Raw genomic sequence first — 12,186 nt, 5'->3', positions numbered from 1 at the left:
CAGTTCACACTTCTATACAGTTAATAAAACGATGCTTAGTTCAGCTTAAAGAAAGGTGCTTTTAGATCTTCATACTAAGGTACTATCCTTTTATCTTTAAATAACTTTTTTTTGTTTTTAAGTCCCTATTAAGTGTTCATTGGGAAATACAGAAGAGAGCAAAGAGAAAATAAAGCTCGTTGATAATGTCTGCACTCAGAATCTCTGTTAACATTTTGCTCTGTGTCTTTCCAGTCAGCTTGCATCTCGCGCGTGCGAGTGTGTGTATTTGTTAATATGATTGGACTCAGATTGTGTATTTTCTTTGCTGGCCTGTGGCTTTATTTGTGTGTGCATGTGTGTGTGTTCAGTCGTGTCTGACTCTTTTTGATCCCGTGGACTGTGGTGAAGGAATTTTCCAGGCAAGAAGACTGAAATGGGTTGCCATCCCCTTCTCCAGGGGATCTTCCCAACCCAGGAATTAAACGCGTGTCTGCTGCATTGACAGACAGATTTATATCACAAATACCTTTTTGCGTTCTCCCTTGGGCATTGGATTATTTATATTTTCTTCTGTATAAATAGTACTTTAATGAATATCCTTGGAGATCAGTCTCTGAACATGTTGTGTTTTTATTCCCACGTGGGTTTGTAGTGTCTTGCATCTTTTCCTTAAGTCCGTTGTCTTTACCTGGCAGTTTTCCCTCTTTTTAAAATTTGTCATGAGTTCAGGAATTTCTCATGCTTAAGCTGTTTGTCTTTTTATAGGAAGTTTGATCTTTGTTCCATTTTAAAAGCTACGGGGATCATGATAACTGGTAAATGAATGATGAGTATATAGAGATACATAGAGATTTACTGTGCTTTTCTCTAGTTTGATACGTGTTTTAAAATGTCAGTTATACAAAAATAGTTAAAGTGATAGTCACATTCAATAGATATGTTACCCTTAATAAAATTTAACCCAGTTGTTTTTACCCGCTCAGGGAAGTGTTGTGGAGTTCCTATAAACTAGTAACAGTTGGGAGAGGTATGGTAATTCAGCTCTGGTCATTGGTGATGCTAGCCCAGTGATGCCCATTGATTTTCCCAGACTATTTTCCCGGTTCATTTTGTTACTGTGTCATTGCCCTCCTTCACTGTGAAGGTCTGTCTTCAAAACCACTTATAATTTCTCTTCTGCCTTAGGTATGAGATAGAAACAAAATTGTATCACATCTCTGATTTTGCAGATTCATATTATTAATGTCATAGCAGTAATAGCTGCTTTTAGAAAGGTAAGAAAGTCTATATCCTTCAGTCCCTTGTCTTTCTTCTTCAGACGTTGAGCACACCGGCGCCACCAGTGAGTTCTACGACAAGTTCACCATTCGCTATCATATTAGCACCATTTTTAAAAGCCTTTGGCAAAACATAGCTCACCACGGCACCTTTATGGAGGAGTTCAAGTGAGTATTGGGCCCCTAATCTCACCACTTGCCTTCTTGCAAATCAGAAGGCGAACAGCCACTTAAAAGCTTTCCCAGCTGGTTCTTGTAGACTGTTTGGTTAGTCTCCTCTGAGTTTTCCAGATGGTTCTGCTAAATGTGAGCAGGATTATCAAAATCTCTGTCTGCCAGACTTTGCTGAATTTTAGATTTGTCAAGATACTTTGGGCATAGTATACATGGAGACAGAATCTATTCTGAGATGAAGTGTTGTGTTTTTTGGTCTTTCTTGATTACAGTATTACATGAATTTGCAGAATGGCTGAAATGGGATCTTCTAGCACTCTTTGAATATGTTGAAATCAAGCTTTAGAGTTAGAAGCGTTAGGAGGACTTCAGGTTCAAAAGCAGCTAGTGTGAAGGCCGTCATTTGAAATGATGTTCTTTGTAGGGAGGGCCTAGACCTTGATGAAGTTTGTCTCATTACCAATCTGAAGTTTCAGTGACTGCTTAAACCTGGACATCTAAGTTGCTTAAAGGTGCAGCAGTGGAGACACAGACACAGAGAGCAAGCAGACTGTGGACACAGTTGGGGAAGGAGAGGGCGGGACAAGTTGCGAGAGCAGCATTGAAATACATCCACTGGCACGTGTAGAATAGATGGGCAGCGGGAATTTGCTACGTCACGCAGCAAGCTCACATCTTTGACGCAGGGAGCTCAAATTGGGTGCTCTGTGACAGCCTCGGGGGAGGGGGATGAGTGGGAGGTGGGAGAGAGGTTCAAGAGGGAGGGCATGTGTGTATACCTGTGGCTGATTCATGTTGCTGTATGGCAGAAACCAACACAACATTGTAAAGCAATTATCCTCCAATTAAAAAGAAAAATTTTTAATGTGCTTTAAAAGTAAAAGTAGATGAAAATGTTGATCTCTTGAATTAGTCTTAAGAAGAAATTTTATCCCATCTACTCTGATATTTGCAACTCATATTCAATCCTTGATCAAGCCTAGCTGTCACTTGTTAACTGAATTACCATTTAACAGTGGAAGTATGTCCAGAGGAGTAGCCATTTCTTTGATAGTTTCCTACAAAGTAAGCCCTTTAGGTTAGTTCTTTCTTTCCATGAGCTGCTCTTGTTTTCAGAAGTATATGCCAACAAAAGCTTGCAGTGAGCTTAGGAGACCAGGCGTGCCTACAGCTCAATCTGCATGGTGCTGATTAGGAGTGTTCATTCTGAATTTCCAGTCTCCTGATATTCAGGTCTCTGCCTTTGTTAACAGGTACTTGTCTTCCCAAGGCAAGGCCCTGCTGCCCTCTGATTTCTCAGCAATAGATCCTGAAGAGTAGTTCCTCTTTTCTCTCCTAATCTGACGGGTCTAGAATCTAATAGATGGACCAAGCCATCTCAGCTCACCAGGTAGTCTGTCCATTATAATAGGATTTGCAGGACAGTTCTGAAGATTGGAAGCTTCTGTTTCTATAAAGAACGTTAGTATCATACTTTAACTGTATTACAGCTTCCAATTTTTCCTAAGTGTGTCTTTCTTTATAAAAATGATTGATTGTGTCATTAGTTCTCTTATCTCTTATATGTGGGTATTTGTGCTTTCCTTATATCTTGGTGAGCTTAAGCATATTTTTTCTAGCCTGGAAGAGTGTTTTCTCTACTTAAAATTATTTAGGGAATGAGCCAGGGTAGTGCTAGTAACCCACTCTCTGGAGCTGGGGGTGCTGGAAGTCAGCACTTGCTGGTTTTCCAGGGTGTAAGTACTTCCACTGATGCCAGAGTTAAAGCTGCCAAGGGAATTTGCTCACAGAATTCTAGAATGTTATTAGCAATGACTCTGAGGAACCATGCCAGGTGGCTCCAGCACATCGCTGGAATGAGCTTATCACAATTAATATAAAAGAATCACAAAATCTTAAGGGGAGATGCGGGGGTCCCAGCATCGAGTTGTGTCAAGGCTGGTGGCTCTGTGCGGCGATGTGGGTAGCACTTGGGTGGAGGCCATTTTTCTCTGGGACCTGCCACCACATTCGCTGCCAGTAAATGTGTGACTGTGTCCCGTGTAATTGCTTTTCAGTTCTGGGAAGCAGTTTGTCCGCTATATAAACATGCTGATAAACGACACAACGTTCTTGCTCGATGAGAGTCTGGAGTCTCTGAAGCGGATCCACGAAGTGCAGGAGGAGATGAAGAACAAAGAACAGTGGGACCAGCTGCCCCGGGTGAGGACACGGTGCAGGGGCCCAGGTGGAGCCCCGCGCAGACGGCTGCCTCTGCGGGTCTCAAGGCTTACATGCAGCCGGCTGGCCAGCACTTGCTATCTCCCTCCTGTGGGCTTTTGGGAAATTCGAGCATGGGTTTTGAGTGGGAGAGACCTTAAGACATGACTTAAATCCAGACAATGAGCCAAGAAGTCTTTCAGAATGTGTCCTGGAAACTTCCTCTGCCTTTTTAACTGTAAAGGGCTTTTTAGGGAGAAGAGCTTTTGTTGTTTGAATATGTTGATGAATATTTAGGAAAGTAACTAGGGAATAAATCTCTAGAATTCTGTCTGCTAGAAAAGAATTTGATTTGATCTTCTGTAGACAACTGTGTGAACAACCCTGAAGGACTCTGATAGAGTGTTTTTCCTTTCAATAGATCTTGCTTTTTTTACGTTCAGTTATAAATAGAAAAGAGGCTTGTCTTGCCAGGTTCCATGAGAAATGCTTGCTGTGCTGGCGGCCGCCTACTACCGTCTCCTGACATTTATTGCAGTCGTTTAGGTGGTTCTCTGGTCAGTTACTAGGCCCTTGACAGCTATCGGTTGCCTCATATATTGGCTAGTTCTGCTCCTGGTCTTGTTAGATTCAGAATCAGAACTGCTTTCCAGAAAGTAGGGAGAGCTACTTTTTCTTGACTATAAGTAGCATTCTCAAAATGAAAAAGCTAGTGAGGTTCTGAAGACGTGGAGACAGCACTGTCTTGTGGTGGTTCAGTCGCTCTATCGTTTCCGACTCTGCGTCCCTGTGACTACAGTCCACCATGCCCCTCTGTCCTCAAACGTCAAGTGTTGAAGCACATTAAGGAAGGTTTTCATTCCAAGTATTCTCACAGCTTTGATAAAAATTCTATGTCTTACTCTAGCCAAAGTGCTTCAACTACAGACTTCACCCTTTTGGGGGGCTTCACCCAGAGTTCATGATTTCTGGATTTGTCTGGAGTCCATGCCAACATGCTCCTCAAGCCCCTCTAATTGTATTCGTGAGATAATGCAGCGGTTGTCGTCTTTTTTCACCCTCTAGATATACTTTGTCCTTCTCATCACTCTCATATTCATTTTTAAACACACCTTAAACTGTCTTGCTCTGGGGCCTCCAAAACCCTCCTCCTCTGCTCTCTGTTTCACACAGGCTGCAGTCAGCCCTGCGCCTGAGCCTCCACAGCCCCAGGTGGCTCTAAGCCATCCTCCGAAGCTTACCAGTCCTTCGACTCCAATCTGGCCCGGTCCCCCAGTCCTTGCTGAATGTGCCAGGGAGGCTGATGAGCTCTAGTTGAAAGAGCCCCAGCTTTGGAATCCAGGGGACGTGGGTTTGACCACTGGCACTGCCACTCATTGAGTTCATCGTCTCTGTTTCCTGGCCCGTAAGTCAGAGGTGGTGCCTGCCTTAAGGAAAACTGTGAGGAGAGATGGTGGATGGCAAGGACTGGTTCAGGACCAGCCCGGAGAATGCGCTCAGGATGTGCAGCTTCCCTGGTTTTATTTGCCTTGAGACACTCCTGTCCAAAATGCTGTACTTTCTGCTGTTAGGTATTAAACTCTTACCCATCCTTTGAAAGAGGTCTTGTCCAAATACTCCCTCATAGTGGGCTCCTCATTAGGGGAGCGGCAAAGTCTCACCTTTCTCTCCGCTCCTGTGATGCCCACTTGGTGTCGCTCATGATGCCATTGCTGGACCAGCTTACGCTGTCGATGTTGGGATGTGGCTCTGCAGCACATTGTCTTGTCCAAGGCCAGTGCTTATCATAAGAGCTTTTGTTTATGAGGCAACTGAGCACACACTATTGATTTTTTCCTGTGTTAATGGATGGGGAAAGGGCATAAATAATCCCTGACGAATGCTATTTCAGAAATCAGTTCTACTTGGCTTTGAAATCACTTCCTGCCTCCCCTCTCCCTGCCTGCTCCTCCCCAGTGCTCAGACCTCAATTGTCTTCTCTTCTCTTTCCACACACGACTTTCCCTAGGTCGTGTGTTTCTCGGTGAGGGTGCTGGTTGGAGTTTTGACGTAAGAGTAATTCTTTGTCAGGAGAGACTGTCCCGGATGCTGCAGGGCATCTCCAGCTCATGCCCATTTAATGCCAGTGATGTGTCTCTCCTACTTCCAGTTATCAGGCAACCGGAAATACTCCCACACAGTACCTGATGCCCCTAATTGAAAACAGCTACAGGCCGATCTCATCTATTCCAAGGCTTTAACTGTCTGTATTCTAAAGACTCCGAAATGTGCCTCCCAAGCTCGGCTCACTCTTGATTCAGGCTTATATAAGTTGATTCAGGCTTATGTAACGAGCTGTTGATTTGCCTCTGCCCGGGGTTCTAATAGGATCTCCACTTGTGTCCAGAAGTTGTCTTCTGGATCTTCTCTGCCCTGTCTCAGAAAATGAGGACTGCATTCTACTCAGTGCTCTGGCTCAGCACCTGTGGAATCTTCTTTGATTCCTCTTGCTGTCTCAGCAAATGCCACTAGGCTCTATCTCAAAATATATTCATTGTCTGACCTCTTTCCTCTTCCTCTAGACCACTACCGTCTCTTACCTGGAGAAGACTCCCCTGTGGCCTCTCAGCCCTCACCCTTGCTGATGCCCACTCCAGAAGGATGGTGTTAAAATCTCAGTTGGCTTCTTTTTTTTCCCCTTCAGCCGTGCCTCGCGGCGTGTGTAAATCTTAGTTCCCCGACCAGGAACCAGACCTGTGCCTCCTGGATTTAAGTGCAGAGTCTCCACCACTGGACGACCGGGGACGCCCTCGGTCAACTTCGCATTGCTGCTCCGCTCAAAGCCCTTCCAGGCTTCCCAAGTTCTTCCTGGGCATGCACTATCGGCCCTACCCTTGTCCCTTCACTCCTCTTCCCAGGCTACGCCTGCCTCCTTGCTTCTCCCCCAACCAGCAGGGCCTTTGCACCTCCACCTGGAGTGCTTTTACCCTGGATTTTTGCTGACTCATTTCCTTTAGCTACCTTCTTAAATGTCACCTCCTCAGAGAGGCCTTCCCTGACTACCTTTTCCAGAGTAGCACCCTGACCCCAGCACATTCTTCCTCCTTGCTATCCTGCTTTATTTTTCTTAATCATTATCGGACATGTTAGGCATCTGTTTGGGCGAGTGTCTGTTTATTGCTTGTCTCTCTAACTGGAATCTAAACTCCATGAGGTAGGGAGCCTTCTTGGTCATATTCTGTGCTCCATCCCCTAACAGAGGCCTGGCCTGTGATTGATAAATGAGCAAGAGAGCCAGACACACACTGAGGTGGTTCTCACTTTGCTGTTCGTCCAATCCCCCTGCTTCACCTTTTCGGTCCTGTCCAGAGGGCCCTGGGCAGGTCATGCAACACTGATGCAGGTTCTCCTGCAGGCACTTTCCCAGGGTGTACGGGTGTGGCTCCATCAGCTCTTGCAGCTATTTTCCCTCCCCCAACACAAAGTGAGCTGGCCTCTGAGCAACTGTAAGAATATAAACCCATCCTGATATTGCTATGTTTTATTCCTTGCAGAGCCTTCTCTGCTCCATCTTACTTTACCCATGAGTCAAATCCACCTTGTTATCTCATGTTCCAGCCTCTTGTCAGAGGAGGAGGAGGAGGATGGAGCCTGAGGCAAGCACGCTGACAGCTGTAAAGGTTGACAGCCTGACCGGTGTGGAAAGACATGGTTCAAAAGCTTAGCCATCTCCAGGCCCTTGGTGTCATGGCAAAACCTACAGACTTCAGTGTCAGAGCATAACAGATCTCATGTTTTCAAAATAATGGTGACTAAGTAAAGGTTGTTATTAAGGACAATGCATGTCCTTTATTAGGCCCCAGTGTGTATCAAGTACATCATCACTTATTTCATCCTGCATAGAGGTTGATGGTGACTTCTTTTTGTCATTGAGAAAACTGAGTCTGTGTGCATTAAATCATGTGCCAGGGTCACCTTCTTCAAAGTCCTAAGAATGTCTGATGGCAAAAGGAATAAACGTCAGTAATCTGGAACATTTGCCATACAGGTGGTTCTATGATTCCCCAAGTCTGTTGGCTGTGTAGCACACTTCCCTAGTAATGAGCTGACTGTATTTTTCCCTTGCACTTGGAGCTTGGTGAGCTGGTGACTAGTACTGAGACGTGTCTGGCATCTGTTCACTGTTGCCCAGGATCAGCAGCAGGCTCGCCAGTCCCAGCTCGCTCAGGACGAGCGCGTTTCACGCTCCTATCTTGCCCTGGCGACGGAGACGGTGGACATGTTCCATATCCTCACCAAGCAGGTCCAGAAGCCATTCCTGAGACCCGTGAGTAGAACCTTCGGGGTATTTGTTTTGTCTGTTGGATTCAACATTCAGAGCCTATCAACTTAGAACTAAATATAATCATCATTGAAATTCTGGGTGTTTAGCATCACAGTCACAGATCAGTTAGATTCTGTCACTGAGTTTGTTCCCAGTTATGCTGATTGAAACGCCCAGCACTCTGTTGATACACTGAAGTCTGCAGGCGGTCACTTCTAATTCACTTTCTGCTGAGACAGCACATTGGATTATTAATGTTGAAGCTGTGACATATTTTTATCATTATTGGTTCCTGTGTTTTATTTATAAGAAAAGTATAAAGTGACATCAATTGGAAATTAGAGTTTATTAAGTAGAAATAATTGACAGTGTGTAAGATCTTTGGTTCTCTTCAGTGTAGCTTTGTTACATTCAAGAAGTCAAAGTTGGATGCACAGCACAGCATGTGGGATCTTAGTTCCCCAGGGATCAAACCCATGCCCCCTGGCATGGAAACACAGCCTCAGCCACTGGACCTCAGGAAAGTCCCCTCCCTGTTTACTCTTACCTTCAGGATTATCACCACACTCTGGCCTGGGTGCAGCTCACGAGATGGGCCCCCTCCCCTGTCCCCTTTCCATTTCATGTCTTTTCATAAATAGATGTCAGCACAGGCGCAGCAGAACATGAAGCCAACAGTGCATCATTAAAAGCATAAGAACATGGCAACTCATTTAGACAAGGTACTTCAGACACTTGCTTCCCTTAAAGCCTTGCAAATGAAGTTTCTATAAACTTTTTCTGTAAAGGCCAGACAGTGAATAGTTTATATGTTGTGGGCCACACAGTCTGTCTCAGCTACTAACTCTGCTGTTGCTGTGTTCCAATGACTGCCTCAGCTGAGGCATCAGGCCAGATTTGTCTTACAGCCCGGAATTTGCCAGTCCCTGCTCTAAGTCATGTTGTATTTTATGTTCAGGTGCTCCAAAGGCAAGGCCATGTGATTGTTCAGAGGGTCGGAAACTGTAAAAATTATTCGAGGGACTTCCCCAGTGGTCTGGTGGCCAAGATTCCGAGCTCCTGATGCAGAGAGACCGGTCAGGGAACTGGATCCCCCATGCCCGAACTAAGAGTTCACATGCCTCAACAAATATCGAAGATCCCTTGTGCCACAGCTAAGACCCCACACAGCCAGACAGATAAATAAATAAAAAGAAATATTTAAAGATATCATTTGAGACTAAATTATCATAAAGCCTTCTGTTAACTCTAAATTCTTCATTTTTAAAGGAAATTATTGAAAGCTAAGTCTAATATTTTCATGTCAATTAAAATTAATTTTTTTCAAGATTTGCTCACTGGTCGGAGCTGTCCGCACACAGAGGTCATGGTCTCTGCCCCCAGTCTTTGCCTCTGCCTGCCATCATCTTTCTTTTTCCTTTGCTATACCCTTTTCACCTTCTTGGCTAGTCTTGGCTGGTTAACACAAAACTCTCCCTCTTCAGAAAGAAAAATGACCAGTTATATTCTATTCTTAATCACTCTTTTATCTCACAGTTTGTTAATAATTAAATATAGAATACGGTGGGGGAAGGAGGCGCAAGAGGAAGGGATATATGTATAGCTGATTCATGTTGTACAGCAGAAACTGACAGCATTGTAAAGCAATTATCCTCCAATTAAAATTTTTTTTAATAATTTGAAAGTTATGGCACCCCACTCCAGTACTCTTGCCTGGAAAATCCCATGGACGGAGGAGCCTGGCAGGCTGCAGTCCATGGGATCACTAAGAGTCGGACATGACTGAGCAACTTCACTTTCCCTTTTCACTTTCATGCATTGGAGAAGGAAATGGCAGCCCACTCCAGTGTTCTTGTCTGGAGAATCCTAGGGATGGGGGAGCCTGGTGGGCTGCCGTCTATGGGGTCACACACAGTCGGACATGACTGAAGCGACTTAGCAGTAGCATCAAGACATAAAATATTTGGAAATTGTGGATCAAAAATGATAGTGTTTGTAGAATAATAGCATGGATATATTCATCTTAACCCAAGGGATGACATTCCATCATACTTCAGTAAAGAGTAGTAGATTAAAGAATATATATTTATCAAACAAAAAATACAGAGTACTTTACTTTGTGCAAGAGTGGGTCCTTTAAAAGCCAAGTTTAAGTTGAATTTGTATAGATACCGTCATTAAATTTAATGAAAACCTTGTTCCTTAAAGAGAAGCCTTCAAGACTCATGGCCACTGTTTAATACTCTCGAAGTGAGATTTTCCCCTCTCGTGTTTCCTTAAAGCAGTGTATGCCCACTTGTAGTAGTACTGTGTCATCTAGTGGGGTTATAGCAGGTTACTTCATACTTATCTTCTAGTTGTTTCATTTGTTTTGTTTCACCAGCTTGATTTTAAAACTATTCAAGACAGATTTTATCTTCTCTTTTATATTTCTCTGCTCTTTGCATCTGATAAATGAGAATGGTGCATATTGTCTAAACTGCCAGGAACATTGGAAATTTATAAAAAGATAATACCTAAAATGATGGCTGAAAGAGCAGACTCAAACTTTTGTGACTTGTTTCTCAGCAAATTCGAAGTGATTGTTGTTTTTATAATCAAAAACATGAATTTAAAGAAAAGGTTGCTTTTTTTGGTATTTATAAATATTTCATCAGGCTGCAGCATTCTATTAAGCATTAGAATTGTTGGCTTAGAAATGGAGAGTAAAGAGAAGGCTGAATGGAATGTCCTTCTTCAGCTTATATGATGTAGCACAGGTAAGGGATTCTTTGAATGTCTATCCTGCCAATTCCTGGCCCTGAAGTCGCTGAAAGGGGAGTGTTTGGTCCTCCTTATTTGACTTGACAGCTTGACTTGTCCCATTATCCTGTGATTCCCTAGGAACTTGGACCCCGATTGGCCGCGATGCTGAACTTCAATCTTCAGCAACTCTGTGGCCCGAAGTGCCGTGATCTGAAAGTTGAAAACCCCGAGAAATATGGCTTTGAACCAAAGAAGCTGTTGGACCAACTGACCGATATTTACTTGCAGCTGGACTGTGCCCGGTTCGCGAAAGCCATCGCTGACGACCAGGTCGGTGCCTGAGGGGCGGGCGACTTGAGTTTGCTTCCTTGTGGATGTCCTGGCAGACTCCGTGCACATCCCTCTGTTTCTGGATTTTCCCCACTGGAAATCAAGGAAGGGGACACTTAGCAAAATGTAGCTTTGAAAGTTTTTAGGATGTAAACAAATAACAGCCACAGCGGCAAGGGAAACTTGTCTGGTGTAAATGGAGATGAACGGGTTATTTTGCTTTGGACATAAAGAGCGGATTTGGCTCTCAGATCCGTTTCCAGTTGAGTTTGTAACCCGTCATGTTAAGCGCCTTGCTTGACAAATCTCTTAAGCTCAAAAGAAACCCTGTTTTCTCAGGGAGTCTCTTTAGCTTCAGTGCTGCTGTTAATTCTGTGGTTCTAGGTTTCAGACCTTGTTTGTTGTTTTTACATCCTTCCCTCCCTTATTCCTTGGGCCTTGGTGATCACATCCATTTTGTGGTTTTCATTTCCACAGCTTCCAATTTAGTCCCAGCAACCCCAGTCCAGCCTTGATTTTTAATTTTTCAGAATCCCCTACAGGGCTTCTCGCTCCACATCCCTCTGTCCTGCAGCACCTTCAGCACCTTAGTAACTAATGGTTATTAACCACATGTCAGGGTTTAACCACCTTTCATGTTTTCACTTGTGACTCACAAAATCCTGCGATACAGGTTCCCTTGGATTCCTCGTGCCCTCGGAGGCACACAGAGGTTAGGGAGCCACACGGTTAGCGTGGGGCAGAGACAGGGCTCCTCCCCAGTGTCTGCCCTGAGTCCCTGTCCTCAACTTCTCTGCTCTCTGCTTAAAATGCCCCAACGTCCGTGTTCGTTTCCATCTTTCCATCTTTGTTCACATTGTTTTTCCAGATATTACTCACCTCTCAGGGTAACTGTCACTAGGAATTCCAGAAGGTTTGTTGTTGTTGTTTGTTTATTTATTTACTGGCTGCCCTGCATGGCATGTGGGATCTTAGTTCCCTAACCAGGGATCGATCCTGCATCTCCTACATCCCTGCAATGGAAAAAAAATACATATGTCTAAAGCAATTTTTCCAAAAAAAAGTAGTGGTAAAGGAACAGGTTAGGTGTTTGCAGTTATTTTGAGGAGATGCTAAAATGATTCTCCCGTCTGCGACTGTATAATACTGCATATATTAAGAAATGGAAGATAAATG

General features: G+C 44.1%; 1 protein-coding gene across 2 annotated transcripts in view; it reads left to right on the top strand.

Annotated features, from left to right (window-relative positions):
* Positions 1–12,186, top strand: part of UBE4B (ubiquitination factor E4B) — a 122,056-nt gene that overhangs the window by 102,151 nt on the left and 7,719 nt on the right. For both annotated transcript variants that reach the window (XM_005690715.3, XM_005690714.3), the window contains 4 exons: positions 1,301–1,427; positions 3,491–3,635; positions 7,804–7,938; positions 10,819–11,010. In XM_005690715.3, coding sequence (XP_005690772.1) covers positions 1,301–1,427; positions 3,491–3,635; positions 7,804–7,938; positions 10,819–11,010 — 599 coding nt within the window. The remainder of the gene's footprint in view (positions 1–1,300; positions 1,428–3,490; positions 3,636–7,803; positions 7,939–10,818; positions 11,011–12,186) is intronic.

The sequence above is a fragment of the Capra hircus genome, chromosome 16 (assembly GCF_001704415.2).
Source record: "Capra hircus breed San Clemente chromosome 16, ASM170441v1, whole genome shotgun sequence".
Lineage (NCBI taxonomy): Eukaryota > Metazoa > Chordata > Mammalia > Artiodactyla > Bovidae > Capra > Capra hircus.
This window is presented reverse-complemented; position numbering and strand designations above follow the sequence as displayed.